This window comes from Rosa rugosa, chromosome 2 (genome assembly GCF_958449725.1).
Source record: "Rosa rugosa chromosome 2, drRosRugo1.1, whole genome shotgun sequence".
Taxonomy (NCBI): Eukaryota; Viridiplantae; Streptophyta; class Magnoliopsida; order Rosales; family Rosaceae; genus Rosa; species Rosa rugosa.
Genome location: NC_084821.1, coordinates 66,177,548 through 66,197,832, shown reverse-complemented (window position 1 = coordinate 66,197,832; position 20,285 = coordinate 66,177,548). Strand labels below are relative to the sequence as shown.

At 38.6% G+C, this 20,285-nt stretch overlaps 3 protein-coding genes across 3 annotated transcripts; all 3 read left to right on the top strand.

The window, feature by feature from the left end:
- The first annotated feature begins 7,893 nt into the window (after window positions 1-7,893).
- Window positions 7,894-9,101, top strand: LOC133731319 (leucine-rich repeat receptor-like serine/threonine-protein kinase RGI4). The gene is made up of 3 exons (XM_062158719.1): window positions 7,894-8,064; window positions 8,256-8,615; window positions 8,749-9,101. Exons 1-3 carry the CDS (start codon window positions 7,971-7,973, stop codon window positions 9,099-9,101), a joined length of 807 nt encoding a protein of 268 aa, XP_062014703.1. The 5' UTR covers window positions 7,894-7,970.
- A 706-nt stretch (window positions 9,102-9,807) lies between these two features.
- LOC133729440 (putative receptor-like protein kinase At3g47110) lies at window positions 9,808-11,382 on the top strand. Its single transcript, XM_062156969.1, has 2 exons — window positions 9,808-10,756; window positions 10,873-11,382. Exons 1-2 carry the CDS (start codon window positions 10,111-10,113, stop codon window positions 11,247-11,249), a joined length of 1,023 nt encoding a protein of 340 aa, XP_062012953.1. The 5' UTR covers window positions 9,808-10,110; the 3' UTR covers window positions 11,250-11,382.
- Window positions 11,383-12,477: 1,095 nt separating this feature from the next.
- On the top strand, window positions 12,478-18,634 carry LOC133731318 (probable LRR receptor-like serine/threonine-protein kinase At3g47570). Its single transcript, XM_062158718.1, has 4 exons — window positions 12,478-12,482; window positions 12,589-12,959; window positions 17,937-18,083; window positions 18,191-18,634. The coding sequence occupies exons 1-4, from the start codon at window positions 12,478-12,480 to the stop codon at window positions 18,541-18,543; spliced, it is 876 nt and encodes a 291-aa protein (XP_062014702.1). The 3' UTR covers window positions 18,544-18,634.
- The last annotated feature ends 1,651 nt before the right edge of the window (window positions 18,635-20,285 follow it).

Below are 20,285 nucleotides of genomic sequence, written 5' to 3'. Positions count from 1 at the left end.
CTCATGTTGTGCAAACAACTTTTATGCCTCAAAATATATCTTATTAACGTTAATTGAGTCTGGAAAAACCTACTTGGAGTCTAAAAATGAGGTAATTGCGTTTTTGTTTTCATGTTTCTTCATTTATGATCGTAGAACTGAAAATTACAGGTTTTTGTTTCGTTCGGTATAGTATTACCAAAATATTGAATAGTCTTTGATGAACCTCTACCGAACAGTTTTATGATTTTCGGTATGTATATACGCCAAACCTCTAATGGTGAGATTGATTGACAGAAACTTCATGAGACTGATTGATTGAGAGAGACAATGAGGAAACCAAAAAGAATAGCAGGAGACGCGGAAGAAGCCAAATAGAAAATCCCCGGGGGGGGGGGGGGGGGGGGGGGGGGGATTTCAATTAAAAGACATCTTTAGATGTCGTTATGTTGTAGGACAATGATTATATGAGACTGATTGATTGAGAGAGACAATGAGGAAGCCAAAAAGAATAGCAGGAGACGCGGAAGAAGCCAAACAGAAAATCCCGGGGGGGGGGGGGGGGGGTGGTGGTGGTGGGGGGATTTCAATTGATTATATGACCAATTGTAGTTATAGGCCGTTGCGTCCGTCGCCAAGGCCCCTGATCTCATGGCCCAAATGTTTAGGCCTCCTTTATTCCACTTCTTCGAAGGCAATAATGATGATATCCTCTATATGCCCATACAACAATCTAATTGAATGGGCCACCAGATTCTTGTGGATTGATCATGAAGAGTTGGTTGGGCTTTACCACTCATCTCTGTCAATCAATAAATTGATCTCTCTCTCTCTCTAAAATGCTAATACTCGACTCTCCTTCTCTCGGTCGTCTTGTGAGATTAAATATGAAAAGTCTGGCCGTCAGGGTGGAGAGAACATGCAAGACTAAATATAGCTGATTTCCAAACATTTTTCTTGGTCTGAAATGGATTTTCATTCTCAATCAATTTAAAGCTAGCCACCGAATCATTTCCCAGTATTAATCTTACAATCTAAGGAAGCTCTTTCACGATTGGATCTGTCAGGAATTATTAGTACCAAAAACTAAAATTCATTATGCAAAATAACAAACATAGTATATGCCCGATTAGAAAAATAGTTCATACCGACATTAAATTGAGCTACAAGCCAATAAATAGTATGGCTTCTGTGACTTTTTTAGTTGAGCTGTCTATAGTGCTTCAAAATATTAAAACTTCTGGTCTGAAATTCTGTAAAGACACGAGAAAAAACCCTTGATGTGCCCGTAAGGATATATCCCATCACAAAACCCTTTTGGTGCAAATTATTCCACAAGAAGATATGAATATTTCCAATTTCAGCCAAGGAAGTCTACTATGAATATCGTCCACAGCTAGCTCTGAATTTGAAGCTCATTGGTTCTTTCATGAGTGATGTATTGCATTTGACATATCTATCTTAGTGTGTTAGTCAAAGTCTTTGTTGCTCAAAAGTAAGGGAAGGAGGACACAACAATTGTCTCAATTGCTTTAAATTTTATAGAACAAAGAAAAAAAATTGACGACTTCTCTTAATTTGTAGATATTTATACATTGACCTGTTGATCTCCACCCATTCTCACACAAAGGAGAGAATTTGCTTATTCCTTCTATATATTGTTGCTTAACTATAGCAGCAGTAGAAGCACAAACCCACAACTATTAGCATATATAGCCGAGTACTAAAAACAGAGTATTGGAAACTTTAGACAAACTTATGGATTTGCAAAGGGACATCTCATTAGCTTTCATTAAACAAAATAATCTGATTGAATTGCATCGCCGGATACATCGACGACTTTAAAGTCTGGACAAAGAGCCTTTTCAAACGTGTCCACTGTGTTCACCATTGCAATAAGCTTCTTCAACATGTTTGAATCTGCAAGTGCGTTTGTGTGTATATCTATATAAAACATATATATTACAAACATTCTATAATACAAATCCAGCTTCAAGCAGCATAAGAAATATGAAGTTAGATCTTCATGTGATAGATTACATGATTTTTGTTTTTTTTGTTTTTCTCCATGAAGTATCCTACTTTTGGGGTCAGGGCAGGCAAATGTTAGTACAATTATGCACACAACCTTACGTTTCAATTAAGGACTTTGCAAACTGACCGGTCCCGCGTGCCGCGTGGAAGTGGAATGTAAAAAGTTCCAAATGAAAGACTTGCTGGTGATAACTGATAAGTATATTGAAAAATGACTGCTTAGGGCACGAAAAGGAAGAAATCTGTACCAAGTGGAAATAAATCTTTTGAGTGGATCACTAAATCAATGGTTTCGTTTTCGTTTTCATCACAATGTGGAAAACATCTGACCCAGTAATAGCATCACTATCCCGGCTCGCATCACATATGATCATCATGATAATCAATGGGGGATTTTCTGATGATTGGTAGAGTAGGCATGTTAAGTGACTCTAGTTTATATTGTTCAAACTACTTGTAATGTTTTCTTTTATATGAATGAATTCACATTCATTAGATCAATAAAATTTTAATTATCGAAATTGTTTATCTTCTAACTTATCAATACGTACAAATTAACAAATGATAATTAGTTAATTAATTATAATTGAGAATGTAATCAAGTTGTTGATGCTTTAGCTAATTTTTACACTTTATCCGAATTGATTTGGTGAGACTTAGTTCCACCATTCTCAAGTTCTTTTTGTACAAGAGACCGTGTAGGTCTTCCGAATTTTAGGTTTTACGAGTCCTTTTGCTTTTCTTTGTTCTTGGAAGGAGTCTCTGTTGGAAAATTTATGATTTAAAATTATAATGTATTTTATTTATTTCATTATTTATGTCGGGGGTTATTTTCATTTTTTGTTTATTTCTTCTCTATTTATGGTTTAACGGTTTTATGTTTTAAATATATGATTATTATTTGACCGTTATATGGTTAATGAGGCTATTGATGGTCATGGTAAGTGTGGCCTTTATAAGGGTATATGGCTAGAGTTGGAAGGCATGTGTGGTTGGACATATTGTCAGATATGAAATGTCGAGATGGTTGGATACATATGAGGGATATCGTGAGAAGAAAAGGCACTCCACCATCATGCAACCACTCTAGCACAACACCCTATCCACGCGAGAAACTTGATTTCCAAATCTGTTTCTCTTGTCCACCAAAAAAAATCTGTTTTTCTTGATATTAAATAGTTTCTCTTCTTAATTAATCACCCAGCTTAACTCTTTATTAGTGGTGGGGCCCGCCATGTGCTGCCAAAAATTAATGGAAGCAATTAATGAAGTCTTACCGATGTCTCGCGTAAGGCTTTGGAAAACGAAGACGAGGTCAAACACTTAAAAATTTAAATTTGCTAACTACTAATATCTTGAGGGTTTTTTTACTTCAATAGTGTCTGAACTCTGAACTCTTCGAGAACTTTTAAAATGATACCTGAACTTTCAAAGTGATCAATGTAATACCTGAACTCAACCACTGCAAGTGGCCTAGTGGTTATTGCCTAGTTGGGTGTGCTCCCCAACCTAGGTTCGAACCCCGAAGCTGTCAAAGTGGCGAGGCACTGTGCTGCAATGCACAGTTGGAGCATTTCACATGAGCCGAAGGAGTTTATCTTGGGCCTAGGAAGCCTTTGGGTTCCCCTTGACAAAGTCAAAAAAATGTAATACCTAAACTCATTTTTTCGTATCAACGTCGTACCTACGGTCAATTTCCGTCACGGAACCGTTAACTATGACCACGTGTCCGGCACGTGAGGCATAAAATAAGGGTAAAAATAACTTTTCACAAGCCTTCGTAAAAAACTTGATTTGTACAATTATCAGTTCATAGAATCAATGATTCTAAAAAAGAAAAAAGTTCAAAGAATCAGACTTCATACAATTACCAATTCATTCATGTAGCAATTCATCCCCAAATTCAGAGTTGTTCGTACTCGTACTCGGAGCAGTCCTCTTTAAGATCCAAACTTGTTTGTATTTGCAGAAGTTAATTCTCCAATTGTACTAAACCGAATAGAGAAAAATTGAGTCTAAACCGAACGAACAATTATTGAGATCGAACTGAGAAATTGATCCGAGAGAATTCAGAGAATTGTGGAAGCTCAGAAGAGAACAGAGATCGAGATCTGAGACTTGGAATTTACCTGAGATTTCACACAGAGGGATCTGAGAGAGAGAGAGAGAGAGAGAGGAGAGGATATCACCGGCGGCTGTCCAGACCTTCTTGTGCAACTTGATTTATCGATCAATGGGGCAATGATCATTTCCCTGATTCTAGGTTCTAATTGATTTGTCAAAAAAAAAAAAAAGGCCTTTGGTTATTTGCGGCTGTAATATCAGTACTTAGTGGGAGCATCGGACGAGGTACTCCGGCGAGGCAATCAGCGGCGGAGGTGGATGACGGGGTTGGCGGATGGGCTGTGCGTGGGGATTTCGGCGACGAAGACGCATTGAGTAGCGAGGAGCTTGAATTTTTGCAAGGTACGTAGCCATATCGATCTAGCTGAGTTCGATGCGGTTGTTGTCAGGTAGTGCTTGGAAAGGGTTGAGTGGTTGAGAGAGAAGGTGAGATCTGATCTGAGGCCATGGCTTCTTTTTTACTGTTGGGACTGAAGCAGCTAAAAACATTAACCTGCAAATCTCACACTAAAAACTAACACCACAACACCTATCTATTTCTTTTTTCTCTGCAATCACCGCCACTCACCCTAATATTCATTCTCTCCTTGGAAACATAAAGCCACTAGATCTATCCATTCCTTTTCCTGCCTCTCACCACCGAAGCCACCACTTCCCCATGACCATGGGTTACCTATTGATTCAAGACCAGGTGAGAAGGAGATGATCATTGTTCTTCCCTGTTGCATGAAGAAATTCTTCAGATTTGCTCAACGCCCTTAATTAGCATTTGGACCAGAGACTCTGCTTCAAATCGAAGGGACAAAGCAGAGGGAAGAAGAAGCTGAAAAAGAAAAACAAGAAAGAAAAAAAAGAAAGAAAGAAAGCAAAAAAAAAAAAAGAATAAAAAAAAAAATACTTTTGAGGGTAAATTAGTCTTTTACCCTTATTTTGTGTTTCACGTGCCGGACACGTGATCATAGTTAACGGTTCCGTGACGAAAATTGACCGTAGGTACGACGTTAATACGAAAAAATGAGTTCAGATATCACATTGATAACTTTGAAAGTTCAGGTATCATTTTAAAAGTCTTCGAGGAGTTCAGACATTGTTGAAGTAAAAAACCCATATTTTGATAGTGACCACCACTCAATATGAAACTGTCATGTGTTATAAAATATAATTATAGTTAATCATGATATTTCATTAAAAAAAAATATTTTAAGTATTTAATTATTTCTATATGACGTGACAAGTTTTAATATGGTGGTGATATCACCACAAAATAAAAGTTGTGAGTAAATTTGAATCCCTTTACATTCCAAACAATAGTAATAACATCATTACCCGCATGGCCGCATCACATTACGAATCTATGATCATGATGATAATCAATTTGGGATTTTAATATTCTTATGCTAAAACATCTTAGCTTTTCGTTTGACACAATTTATTTCTAGGTTCTTTCCTCAAAGGCTCAAACACTGGAGTGCACTCCTTAATATAAAGTTAGTTTAAAATAGATTTAAAGTTAGAGTTGTGAGAATTCTTTTATACACTGACAGTGTAAGTGACGCAACACTTATAAGATGATCTCAATCATTGATATTTATAAACAACATTTTTTTTAATAATTAAAAAGTATATTTTATGTAATCGAGCAATCTATTCACGTTGGTGCTATTGGTGGAGTAAGAAATGGATTTTCATTCTCAATCACTCATCAATCACACACAAATATCCAACCTAATAATTAACTCTTGGCTAGTCCGGCCACATGGTGCAGAAAGTTAATGGAAACAGTTGAATGTTATCGGTGTCTCAATCGGGAGGGGCCGCAACCACCAACCCATTATACACCAGGTAAAGCCTTGCAACATGGCCGATGAAGGCCACACCTTTTTCTTTCAGAGGGCAACAGTCATTGCGCACTAACGGTCAGTTAGGAGTAACAAGTCTGCCGTGATGGTTCGATTGTGAGGGTTACTGTTTCACCCTTAACAAGTCACGGCTGGTAATGCATGATCTTGCACAATCTGTGTCTGGAAAAACATTTGTTAGGTTGGAGGAAAATACAGAAAATCATAACAAGAGCTACCTGAGTCAACAAGCAGTCTATACAATCTGCAGAGATTATTTTTTTTCAGACGTCCGATGGCTTACCATGCTGCCTGCAGACATGGGAAACCTAGCCAAGAAATTTACGGCATCCTGCTGAAAAGTATGCCTTTGGGAGAGGGAAGATTGATTAACCTTCAAATACTGTCAGATTTTATTGTGGGGAAAGCCATGGGAAAAGGGATTGCATAATTCAAGGAATTAATTGTCACATCTTTGAGCTCGGATCAGTTTCTACTTTGTGTTTGCATGATATCGGCAGTTTTAAGGATGCAATTGAGGCCAGATTAGAGGTAAGAAGCACCTGGATGATTTAGTTTTGGAATGCAGCATCAGTACTAATGGTTCACGAAATAAAGGAATCGAGACAGAAGTACTTGATGCACTGCAGCCTCATGAAAATCTGAAGAAACTCACCATCAAGTATTATGGGGTACATAATTTCCATTAAAGATCTCATAATTAAAGCAATGCGTGGAAATGTGGAATAGAACAAGTAGGAATTAATTTTTTTGGGGGATGATAATGGTTCCACAGTTTTTTTCCCTTTTGGAGACTTCGAAATTTGAGGACATGAAAGAATGGGAGGAATGATCGTCTTCAGAAGATGAAAGGGTTAAAGGATTTCCCAGCCTTCGGAAGCTTTCCATAAAGTTTTCACATGCATTTGCTTCTCTAGAAATTAAAGCTGCGCATCAAGAACTGCAGAGCAATGATTACCTTCTCACAGGATCCTGCACTTGGGAATTTGGAACCTGTAGAATTCCCTAGCCTGCAACTGCTTGTTCTTGTTGGTTGCAGTGAGCTCCAAACCTTCCTTTTGCATTCCCTCCCTTCGTTGCAAGTGCTTGAGATGGATGGTTGCGTCCAAAAAGAAAAATTGGCTGCTAAATTGTGAGGGTTACTGTTAAATTGTGCTGCCAAATGTCAGCAAACCATTAACAATTTCACCCTTCCCTTGTCTTTTCTGAATTGACTGGGTCAAGGTTAACAGCTCTTAAACGGACGTCCATGGTGTCAAAACATCTCGGTGGGTTGCAGACTCTGTCGTCTCAACGTACTATATGTTCCAAACATTTTGCATATCCAAATCTGCAACCTTATTCACACAATGGAGAGCACTTGGTTCTTCCTGGTCTACTGTTGTTGTACGGCGGCTAGCTGCTTAACTATGGCAGCAGCACAAACCAACATCAATACTGACCAATATGCTCTTCTTGCTCTCAAAGCCCATATCAGCAATGACCCTCATAACTTAATCTCCACTAACTGGTCAACCACTACTCCCATTTGCAACTGGGTTTGTTTTACCTGTGGTGTGCGCCACCTTAGAGCCACAGCCTTGAACCTCTCCTACTTTGGTCTCCAAGGCACTATTCCTCCACAGCTAGGCAACCTATCGTTTCTTCTTGATATTGATTTGAGAAATAACAGTTTCCATGGCCATTTGCCTGAGGAAATGGCTCGTCTACGCCGGTTGAAGTTCATTAACTTTGGAAATAACAAATTTATGGGAGCCATTCCATCATGGTTCGGGTCTTTATCCAAACTTCAAATTTTCACTTTGACAGGTAATCAGTTTTCAGGTTCGATTCCCAATGATATCTTCAACTTATCTGGGCTACAACTAATGGATTTCAGGTCAAATCATTTATCAGGTACATATTGGGTCTTATTTGCAATTCTAATCAGGTTGATTATTATGACCATGACACTTTAACTTTGGTCCCAGTTATATGCTAATTTATTGGTTAACAGGTAGTATACCGAGAGAAGTTGGAAACTTAACAACATTGAAAGAGATCTACCTTGATAATAATAATTTCATAGGTATGCCCCCTGACTGGCTGTACAATTTTATTTTTCTTTTAATTAATTTCCTTCGTGAAGACGATGTTGGCGATTGGCGAAAAAAACTAGATAATCATATGCAAATATATCATGCAGTGTTTTAATATTTACTTACTAGCTGTTTGTTTGTGTTTGTGTGTGTTTTTATTTTTATTTTTTTTGTTTTCCAGAAATTCCAAATGAAATCGGCACTTTAGGTCAACTAGAAGAATTGTTTGTGCAAAACAATGCCCTCGAAGGAAATGTTCCTATGCTAGTCTTCAACATGTCTTCTTTGATTACTTTGACTCTAAAAGGAAACTATTTGAAGGGTAGACTTCCAGACAATGTGTGCCAGAATCTTCTTCATGTTCAACACTTGAATTTCGCTCAGAATGAGCTTGAAGGTCCACTTCCATCCAAATTTTGGCAATGCAACCAACTTGTTAATATAGTTTTGGCGCGTAACAACTTCAATGAAAGCATACCCAAAAGTATTGGGAACGCAACCCAATTGAAACAGATTGAGCTTAGCGAAAACAATTTGACAGGTACATATACCCTTCATCATGATTTATTCTTAACTACTTCATACCATCAAAATTCAACATTGTGTTTTATCATTCCTACATGAGGTTAGTTGTACGTACGTCAAAATATATTGAACAATAAAGTGTTGGGCAGGTACTATACCATATGAGATTGGTCATCTTCCAAACTTAGAGATATTGGACCTCGGTGGTAATAATCTGAATGGTCTCATCCCAACCACAATCTTCAACAAGTCCACAACAATGTTTATACAACTAGATAATAATCAGCTCTCAGGCAGCCTTCCAACAAATATAGGTCTTGGGCTTCCAAACCTGCAAGAGTTCGCCATAGGAGAAAATAAACTAAGTGGAGAAATCCCCAAATTCATCTCCAATGCTTCTCAGCTCACGCTCCTAGCGATGTCACATAACTTCTTTTATGGCTTTATTCCTAGCACATTGTGTTTTAACAAACCTTCAAGTACTTTCTCTAGCGGGGAATAATTTAACTCTTGATACAACAATTTCGGAAGTAAATGATCTCTCTTGCTTGAAAAATCTTAAAAATTTGAGGGTCTTGGCCTTTGATATCAATCCATTAAATGCCAATCTCCTTATTTTCTTTAAGAGTCTCTCTACATCACTTCAGGAGGTTTATCTATACAGTTGCAACTTGAGAGGTAATATTCCTAACGATATAGGCAACTTGAACAGCTTGACAACCTTATCCTTGGCAGACAATCAATTGACTGGAGCAATTCCAACCTCATTAGGAACTCTGCAAAATCTCCAAGGTTTGGATTTGGGATCTAACAAATTGCAAGGGCACATCCCGGATGAACTTTGTCAACTACAAAACCTAGGAATCTTAGGGTTGGGTGTTAACCAACTCTCTGGCTCTATACCTTCTTGCTTGGGTAATCTAGTCATCCCACTAAGACTTCTATCATTAGAGTCCAATATGTTGAATTCCACAATACCATCTACCTTGTGGGGACTTTCAGATATCTTATATGTAGATTTATCATCCAATAATCTAAGTGGATCTCTCTCAGAAGATGTTGGTAACCTAAAAGTTGTCATAAAGATAGATTTATCAAACAACTACTTATCCGGTAGTATACCAAGCAGCATCGGGGATCTAAAAAGCTTGGTCAATCTCTCCTTGGCGAATAATAAGTTCAAAGGCCTTATCCCTAGTTCACTTGGCAAGTCCCTCAGCTTGGAACTTTTAGATTTATCTAAAAACAATCTGTTTGGAATAATTCCAAAATCACTCGAATCCCTAAAATACCTCAAAATTTTGAATTTGTCTTTCAACAAACTCGAAGGAGAAATCCCAACCGGTGGGCCTTTCCGAAACTTATCTGCTGAATCATTTGTGTCGAGTGGGAAACTCTGTGGTGCACCCCGATTCCGTGTCCCACCATGCAATAATAGTACACTTGATGCACATTCAACTAAAGCAAGCACATCCATCTTGAAGTACATTATACCAACGATCTTGTCTGTAATGTTCATGGTTACCTCCATTTGGATAGTGATACTACGTAGAAGAAAGAATGTGGAAGCTGCAAAAGAGACAACATTGTTACCTCAACTTCTATGGAGAAGAGTTTCACACCTGGAACTTGTTAGAGCAACAAATGCATTTGATGAAAGCAACTTACTTGGTAGTGGTGGTTTTGGCTCAGTATATAAAGGAACATTTTCTGATGGGATAAATGTGGCCATAAAGGTTTTCAATTTACAGCTAGAAGGGGCATTCAAGAGTTTCGATATTGAGTGTGAAATGCTAGGCAACATTCGTCATCGAAATCTTATCAAAATCATCAGTTGCTGTAGTCAAATTGATTTCAAAGCCGTGGTACTGAACTACATGCCTAATGGGAGCCTTGCAAAGTGGTTGTATTCTCTAAACTTTTGTCTGAATATTCTACAAAGACTGAGTATTATGATAGATGTTGCATCGGCATTGGAATACCTTCATCATGGCTATGAAACACCTATTGTTCACTGTGATTTGAAGCCCAACAATATTCTATTGGATGAGGATATGAGTGCACATGTAGCAGACTTTGGCATTGCGAAACTTTCGTGTGGAAGAGATTCAATGACCCAAACCATCACTCAAGCCACAATTGGATATATGGCTCCAGGTAAAGAACTAATGCTAGTTTATCTTATGTTTTACATGTATTGTTCTTAATTATGAGAAGATTAAAGTTTTATTTCATTATATTTCTATAAAAATTTACACATTTGTATGTTGCAGAGTATGGAATGGAAGGAATAGTTACTAGAAGAGGGGATGTGTACAGTTTTGGTATCGTATTGATGGAAACATTCACAGGAAAGAAGCCGACGGATGAGATGTTTGTTGGGGAAATGAGTTTGAGGCAATGGGTTGCAAATTCACCATTACTTGATGTTATGGATGCCAAGTTACTCGGGCCAGAAGCAGAGGATCATGATTTTGTCAGCAAGAGGGAGTGTTTGTCATCCATTATGAGATTAGCTCTATCTTGTTCCGCAGAATCATTGGAGGAGAGGATTAATATGCAGGAGGCTCTAGCCACGTTGAACAAGATCAAGATCAAGTTTTTGAAGGACGCTGCCAGAGGTGTGGTGTTGAACCATTCTCTTGTTTAGCATTGCTTTATTTAATGCGTAGCTTTTAATCTTGCCCTTTGATTCAGTCCTTAATTGATGTTATTGTATGATTAGATGACTCATCTACTTTGGTATAGCTATTTCAACTGTGTATTTGTTTTGATACAAATGAAACACATGCCTAGCCACCTATAACATATATATGTATTCCCACCAGTTTGGTACGGCAATCACAAGTAGGTACGAAACTGCTTTTCCAGTGATATCTGCATTTCACAATTATATTGATCAATCCCCTGTTTCTGAGTCATTGTTGATTATTACTTCTGACAAGCAATAATTTGGCTGCAATTTTTTGAGCTATTAATTGCATGTACAACTGGTCTTACATATCATCCACAATTTGACCTGTCTATCTTAGAGTGTTACTAAAAGTCTTTGAACCTCTAACCACTGCAAGTGGCTTAGTGGTTCTTACCTAGTTGGGTGTGCTCCTCAATCTAGGTTCGAACCCCGAAGCTGTCAAAGTGGCCAGGCACTGTGCTGCAATGCACAGTTGGAGCATTTCACATGCGCTAAATAGGTTTATCTTGGGCCTAGGAAACCTTTGGATTCTCCTTGACAAAGTCAAAAAAAAAAAAAGTCTTTGAACCTCTTGTGATATCTAATGTACTCGGGAAGACGGACACAACTTATCCCAATTGCTTTAAATTTCAAAGAACCAAAAAAAAAAAAAAAAAACTTCTCTTAATTTGTAGTTGATATATATACATTGACCTATTGATCTCCACCATTCTCAAAAAGAGAATTTGCTCAGGTAAATGTGCACTAAAAGGAAAAACTCTTTACCAAGTGGAAATAAATCTTTTGAGTGGATCACTAAATCAATGGTTTTCATTTTCATTTTCCATGACCCGTAACAATAGTAATAGCATCATTACCTCGCATCACATATGATCATGCTGATAGCCAATTGGAGATTTTGTGGTAGTTGGTGGAGTAGGCCTATTAGTGGCTCTTGTTTATATTGTTCATGCTACTTGTAACATATTCTTCTGTATGAATGAATTTACCTTCATTGGATCAAAAAAATTTAACGATCGAAATAGTTTATCTTCTAACTTAGCAATGCATACAAAAAAACAGATGATAATTAACTATTCGCCGCTTACTACGCCCTTACTCGTCTCTGGATGCCTAGGTATCCACCGTAAGGCTTTCCTCGTTTGAACCTCGCCCTTAACTTTATTTAAGGCTAGATCAAATCATGCGGTTCTCATCCCGGAGAGGCAAGATAACCGAGAAGGTAATCAAGTTGCTGATGCTTTAGCTAATTTCGGCACTTCTTTATTCAATAAGAAAATGCAATATTACACAGTGATCCATCCCAATGTGGCCGTTTTGGCTCAGTATACAAAGGAACACTTTCAGACGGGATTGACGTCGCCATAAAGGTTTATTTACAATTACAAGGTGCTTTCAAGAGCTTTGATATTGAATGTGAAATGCTGAGAAATATTCGTCATCGAAATCCTATCAAAATCATCAGTTGTTGCAGCCAAATTGATTTCAAAGCTATGATACTAGAGTGCGTGCCTAATAGGAACCTTGACAAGTGGTTGCACTCTCCCAACTTTTCTTTGAACATCCTGCAGAGGCTGAATATAATGATTGAGGTTGCATCAGCGTTGGAGTACCTTCATCATAGTTATGAAGTACCTATTGTCCATTGTGATTTGAAGCCCAGCAGTAGAAAAGAATACTTTGATATAGGGTTTTCAATAATGATTCTATTTATCCCACAAAGGGGTATATATACAAGGACAAGAGGAGTAGTCTAACCCTAATAGGAAACAATCATTCCTATAATTACATGATAACCTAAATAAATAAGAATCATAATTACATAAGATTTACAGCTATTCTACACTCCCCCTCAAGTTGTTGCATAGATATCTATCATGCCCAACTTGTCAACTGAGCTGACGAATATCTTCCTGGACACTCCTTTAGTAAGAACATCAGCTAACTGCTCTTCTGAGTTTACAAATGGAAAATGAATAACCTTTCTGTCAAGATTTTCTTTAATAAAATGACGGTCAACCTCCACATGCTTTGTCCTATCATGCTGAACTGGATTATGTGCAATCTCAATTGCAGCTTTATTATCACAATGCAAATCCATAGGTTGTTTAAGCTTGTAACCTAGATCTTTCAGGACATTACGAATCCATAACATTTCACAGACTCCATGTGCCATACCTCGAAATTCTGCTTCTGCACTTGATCTAGCCACAACTTTCTGTTTCTTGCTACGCCAAGTGACAAGGTTCCCTCCTACAAAAGTGAAGTACCCAGATGTAGAACGCCTGTCAGTTTTATCACCAGCCTAATCTGCATCTGTGTATCCCACAACTTCCAATTCATCCTTTTTCTCAAACAGTAATCCTTTACCTGGCGCCATCTTCAAATACCTCAAAATCCGAAAAACTGCATCCATATGTTCTTCACTCGGACAATGCATAAACTGACTGACAACACTCACAGCATAAGCAATATCAGGTCTAGTATGTGAAAGATAAATCAACCTTCCTACAAGACGTTGATACCTTCCTTTATCAGTTGGAACTTGATCAGGATAAATGGCAAGTCTGTGATTCATCTCAATGGGTGTCTCAATTGGACTGCAGTCCAGCATCCCCGTTTCAGCAAGTAAGTCAAGAACATACTTCCTCTGTGACAGTGAAATTCCCTTCTTAGACCTCGCAACTTCAATACCCAGAAAATACTTCAGTTGCCCCAGATCCTTCATTTCAAATTCCTTTGACAGATACTTTTGCAACTCATTCATCTCTTTTGGATCATCCCCTGTAACAATCATGTCATCAACATACACAATAAGAGCTGTAATCTTACCATTCTTGCGCTTGATAAACAAGGTATGGTCAGAATTGCTCTGTTTGTATCCAAAGGCTCTCATGGACTTTGAAAATCTCCCAAACCAGGCTCTTGGAGATTGCTTTAGGCCATACAACGATTTCCTCAACTTACACACCTTGCCAACTTCACTTGGGTAATTCTTAACACCAGGAGGCACATCCATGTACACTTCTTCCTCTAAATTCCCATTAAGGAACGCATTCTTCACATCAAACTGGTGTAAGGGCCAATCTTTGTTTGCTGCAAGTGAGATTAGAATCCGGACAGTATTAATCTTTGCCACAGGTGCAAAAGTCTCCTCATAATCAATCCCATAGAGTTGTGTATATCCTTTGGCAACCAACCTCGCCTTGTATCTATTAATAGTTCCATCTGCATTAAGCTTCACAGTAAATACCCAACGACATCCTACAGTCTTCTTTCCAGCCGGCATAGATACTAGCTCCCATGTTGCATTCTTTTGAAGAGCTTCCAATTCTTCATTCCTCGCCTTTGTCCATTTTGGATCCATCAATGCATCCTGCACGTTACTAGGAATAGATACAGTAGATAATTGATGAACAACAAGTGCATGTGACCCAGAAATCCTATGGTTAGACATAAAATTAGCTATAGGGTATTTAGCTTTGGCTTTGATATCTGGTTCATATTGTTTCTTAGGAATTCCCTTGGTAACCCTTTGTGATTTCCTAGGTTCGACACTTTCTAACCCAGAAGACTCATTAAAGTTTAGGGGTACCTGAGGTGGATCATTCTGAGTGGAATCTTCGGTTGGTGATGTAGAAGGGGGAATATCTTGTGTGTGAGCTTCAGATACATCTTGATTTTGATTCAAACTATCCAGAAAAGTCGTCTCTTCTATCTCGGAATTCACAACGCTCTGTTCGGCAGTTGCATTCTCTGTTTCGGAAGTTACAACACTCTGTTCGGCAGTCTCATTCTCTGTTTCGGAATTCACAACACTCTGTTCGGCAGTCGCATTCTCTGTTTCGGAATTTCTACCTTCAAATTGTTCCTCCAAATTTTCCAAGTCTTCAAAGACATCAAAGTCAATAATAGAACAAGGATTCCCTTCACAACCTGTCTCCCCCTGAAGGGAAGACTGAGAAGCTCCCCCTGAGTAATATGGCTCAGATTCACGGAATGAGACATCAAGAGATATATGTATTGTATTAGTGAGTGGATCATAACATCTGTAGCCCTTCTGAAACTCGGCATAACCTACAAACATACACTTCGTTGCACGGGGATCAAGTTTGCTCCGGTGTGGCTTTGGTATATGAACATAAGCAGTGCACCCAAACACTCGGGGTTCCAAATTAGGCATAGAGGGGATGGTCAAGAGTGTATGAAGCTGTTGATGAGGATTCTGAAACTCAATTACCCGGGAAGGAGTACGATTGATGAGGTATGCGGCTGACTTCACTGCTTCTCCCCAATAAGACCGAGGTACATTCATGCCAAACAATGAAGCCCGAACAACTTCCATCAACTGCCTGTTCTTCCGTTCTGCCAAACCATTCTGTTGAGGAGTATAAGAGTTGGAGGTTTGATGACGAATCCCCTGTGACCGGCAAAATTCCATCATAGGGCCATTCACAAACTCTCCACCATTGTCAGATTGAAACACTCTGATGGATTGTTGATACTGAGTGGTCACCATTTTGTAAAATTCGGTAAACAACCCAAATACTTCACTCTTATTCTTCAGTAATGACACCCACGTCATGCGAGTACAATCATCAATAAATGTGACATAATATCGAGCTCCAGAAAGAGAAGGAATCTTCGCAGGACCCCAGACATCAGAGTGAATTTTCATAAAAGGAACAGGACTTTTATTAAGACTTGGTGAATATGAAATACGGTGGCTCTTGGCCAGTTCACAAATGTCACAATAGAAATCCAAATCACTGACAACCGAAAACAAATGAGGTTGCAGCTTCTTAAGATAACTAAAAGATAGATGACCTAAACGGCGATGCCATAACCATACTGCTTCCTTTGCATTCTCTACCCCATTAATTTGATTAGCTTGCCCCAAAAGATGCTTCTGGTTTTCTCCAGTCTCTGTCAGATCCAGGTAGTATAATTTTCCCCTTCTAACACCATAACCAAGAATCCGCCGAGTCAGAATGTCCTGAAACACACAGAAACATGGATAGAAGGTCACAATACATGCAAGTGCCAAAATAATCTGACCAACAGATAGGAGATTATAAGCTAGTGAGGGAACAACAAGGACAGATTCAAGGGTTAAGGTATCAGATACAACAATAGAACCTTCTCCGGTGACCGGAGTTGGAGTACCATCAGCAGTAGAGACAATATTTTGAGAGGAACGTCTAAGGTTTTTCACAAGACTAGGGTCATTGGTCATATGATCAGATGCACCTGTATCAATTATCCATGTATTATTCAAAGTAGCCTTACCCTTCATACCTGACTGCGCTACATTAGCGGAGGCATTGTCGAGATGCTCTTCCTCTGTAGTAGCAATAGCCGCCTTGCCCGTATTCTTTCGCTGTTTCCTGGTGAAGTCCCACCAATCAGGGTAGCCAATCACTTCATAGCACCGCTCCTTGGTATGACCTATTTCCCCACAGACAACACATTTTTTGTTTGCGTATGGGTTTGGTTTGTCATGAGGACGGCGTGGAGAAGGACCTGAGAAGCCTGGAGGAGGACCTGGTCGGCGTTGAACGGCCATAACAGAAGATTCGGTAGGTACCGAACGCCCCATAGCTTGTTTCTCTGATTGCACCTTGCGAATGTAAGCATAGCTCTGCTCCAAGGAGAATTTAGGCTCCTTGCATAGGATTTCTCCACGCACCTGATCATACTCTGGGTCAAGTCCACTCAAAAACAAGTGAACACGCATCCGGGACATTGCTGAAGTTTCTTGAACGACAGCTGCAACATTATCATGTTGAGAGGCCACCCTTTGATCAATCTCCTGGAACATTGCCACTAACTCATTGTAGTAGGTCGGAATGGGCCTTCCATTCTGCTTTGCTTCAAAACACTTTTTATTCAACTCAAAGATTCGGGTTTCATCAGAATCATCATAAAAGGTTTTCTCTACAGCTTCCCAAATATCTTTCGCAGTAGGAAGACGAATATACCGGTTCATGAGAGAGGATTCCATGGAGTCAATTAGCCAACTTTTCACCTTTTCATTGTCTGTGGCCCAAGCTTCATACTCTGCAGAATTCATGGCGGGTTCAGCCTTTACTCCGGTCAGATAACCAACCTTCCCTCGTGCTCCAATGCGCATTCGCATAAGAGGAGCCCATATGGTGTAGTTGGATTCATTCAAGACAACACTTGTGGGGAAAGCAGAATTGTCTTGTTGGGTGGTGTAGTGGTGATGGATGATCGGTGAGGCTGACACCATTGCCTTCTCAGGATTTGACTGTTCGCCTTCAATTGCAGGTCCGGCCATGGAGGAATTTGGGGTTTTTTTTCTTTCAGGTTTGGTTTTTCTAGGGTTTCAAAAAATTCAGGGATGACTTGATTTTAATGGTGGTGGTACGCAGCGGTTTGTGGTGTGCTTTGGGATTCAGGATTCAGGATTCAAAGGATGCAGGCAAGTTCAAAGGATTGAACCTGCTCTGATACCAAGTAGAAAAGAATACTTTGATTTAGGGTTTTCAATAATGATTCTATTCATCCCACAAAGGGGTATATATACAAGGACAAGAGGAGTAGTCTAATCCTAATAGGAAACAATCATTCCTATAATTACATGATAACCTAAATAAATAAGAATCATAATTACATAAGATTTACAGCTATTCTACACCAGCAACATACTACTAGACCATGAAATGGGTGCACATGTTGCTGATTTTGGCATTGCAAAACTCTTGGGTGAAGGAGATTCCATAACTCAAACCATTACCCTGGCCACAATTGGCTATATGGCTCCAGGTGATGTACTGTTGCTAGTTCATGTATCAATTATTCTTTAAATTTCCACACAAAACACGCGTTTTCCTCCTCAGCATATTCCTTCATGAATTTTTACTAATGTGCAGAGTATCGAGTGGAAGGATTTGTTTCGACAAGAGGAGATGTATACAGTTTTGGTATTGTGCTTTTGGAGACTTTCACAACAAGGAAGCCAACAGATGAAATGTTTGATGGGGAAATGAGTTTAAGGCAATGGGTTGCAAATTCGCTTCGAGAGTCATTAGTTGATGTTGTGGATGCCAACATACTTGGAACATTGGAGGATTATGGTTTTGTTAGCAAGGACTGTTTAACATTGATTATGAAATTGGCTCTAGCTTGTTGCGTTGAATCACCGGAAGAGAGGACAAGTATGCAAGAAGTGGTAGGCACACTCAACAAAATCAAGATTAAGTTTTTGAAGGGCACACTGCAGTAGGATGAGAGATTCTACTATTTAATTTCATCTAGCTTCTTTGTGTGCTGTTCTGCTGTAATAAACCAACCATGCCCAGGCAAATTTACATGAACTTCAAGTCTGTTTTTCATTGCTGATTCCTTAGTTTGAAATGGTTTGTAGTTCCTTATTCGAGATAGGTAAAGTCCTTGGATCAATCCCTAATGGTCCTCAAGAAATTCAACACGGTATACCAAAATTTCCATTACAAATAGAACTCTGCTTTCTACATTATTTCCACATTTGCAATACATATATTCTGAATTCTCTTAGTTGTATGCTAATCCCTGGCTTCTTTTAGTTCAAAATGCAAAAGTTAAGAGGCTTCAATTATTAGCATAGCTGAGCATCTGAAACAAAGTATTGGATAGTGCGAGGAAAAAAGACTGAAACTTCAGAGAAACTTCTGGATTTGTAAAGATACCTCTCATTAATTTTCATTAGACAAAACAATCTGATACAACTGCATCGCAATATACATCGAGCACTTTAAAGTCTATACATTTGAGCCTTTTTCAAACAAGTCCACTGTGTTCCCCATCAAAATAAGCTTCTTCATAAATCATAATATGTTGGGATCTGCCAAAAAAAAAAAAAAAAAACTTTCTACAAACATTCCACAATACAAAATTACAAAGGACAGACAAATAACACCATGCAACAAATAAAAAAAAGCAAGAGAAGACAGGAAAGAGATGCATGACAGGAAATGAAGGAATGGTAGGACTCGGAAAGAACCAATTTTTTCCAAATTACTTCGGAAAAAAACCATGGTCTTCTTTCCCAGAACTCCACTCCTCAACTTCCTGCCACTCCTCCCTTTCCCCCTAACTCTTTTCCCTTCTCTCTCACACCATCAAGTTCATAACTTTTTCAAAGGCTGCGTTTTTGGGTTGATGAATCTGTTTAGTAAAGAAAGAAGGAATGGGAAAGGGAGAAATCTTGAGCAAATATGTAGGAATGAGAGGCCTAGGGAAGAATGAACTTGTTCTTCTTTGTTGAAAGAGAGTTTGATTCCTTTTCTTCCCTAACCTCCATTCTAAAGCTTTGCTCAAGACACCTGCCATTCCCACCCATCTTTCCAGCTCTCCTGTAAAGACGGCACCTTCAGGTTTGATCCTACCAATTTATAAGGAAGAGGTCTATGGTTTGTAAATTACTGCTTAAGCCTTAACCTACCGGTCCATTACTGCTTTCTTTCCAAATTGAGACTCGGCCTCATTTGTCAAACCAGCTGATGACTAGTCTTGTCACAATGTCACACCAAATGGAGTAGTTTTTTATCGGCACATATTATGTTCTCTTTCTAGCTTAATTTGGTGTGAAGGGCTAGCAACGCTCTCATATGATAAAAAACTATAAAATGCATACAATGTTTTGGTACATTACTTTTATGTTATATCCAATAAAATTGTTGAATTGTTGTTTGTTAAAAGTTTGATTAAGATATTGAAGAAAACTAAAACAATCGTTATATTAACAGAATTTTTCTTCTTGACAAAAAGAGTAGGAAGTATTCATCGATGGTAAATAATTTTCAAAATACAATTAAACGCTAAATAACTTTTAAAATACAATTAATAAGTTCAATAATGTTTAATGTAAATGAGGATTTGAATAGTACTCAATTGTAAATTGATTGTACATTTTAGAGGATAGAACAAATGTAGCAGGCAAAACAATGTATGTAGCAGGCAAAACAATGGAGTTTATAAAGGTTAAAC

What these genes read in the sequence shown, in the direction of transcription:
- LOC133731319 (XM_062158719.1), top strand. Translation starts at nt 7,971, where the DNA reads ATGCTAATTTATTGGTTAACAGGTAGTATACCGAGAGAAGTTGGAAAC. An exon ending in TGATAATAATAATTTCATAG is followed by an intron (nt 8,065 to 8,255) that starts GTATGCCCCCTG and finishes TTTGTTTTCCAG; the next exon opens with AAATTCCAAATGAAATCGGC. An exon ending in TAGCGAAAACAATTTGACAG is followed by an intron (nt 8,616 to 8,748) that starts GTACATATACCC and finishes AGTGTTGGGCAG; the next exon opens with GTACTATACCATATGAGATT.
- LOC133729440 (XM_062156969.1), top strand. Translation starts at nt 10,111, where the DNA reads ATGTTCATGGTTACCTCCATTTGGATAGTGATACTACGTAGAAGAAAG. An exon ending in AATTGGATATATGGCTCCAG is followed by an intron (nt 10,757 to 10,872) that starts GTAAAGAACTAA and finishes TGTATGTTGCAG; the next exon opens with AGTATGGAATGGAAGGAATA.
- LOC133731318 (XM_062158718.1), top strand. An exon ending in TTGTGATTTGAAGCCCAGCA is followed by an intron (nt 12,960 to 17,936) that starts GTAGAAAAGAAT and finishes TAATTACATAAG; the next exon opens with ATTTACAGCTATTCTACACC. An exon ending in AATTGGCTATATGGCTCCAG is followed by an intron (nt 18,084 to 18,190) that starts GTGATGTACTGT and finishes ACTAATGTGCAG; the next exon opens with AGTATCGAGTGGAAGGATTT.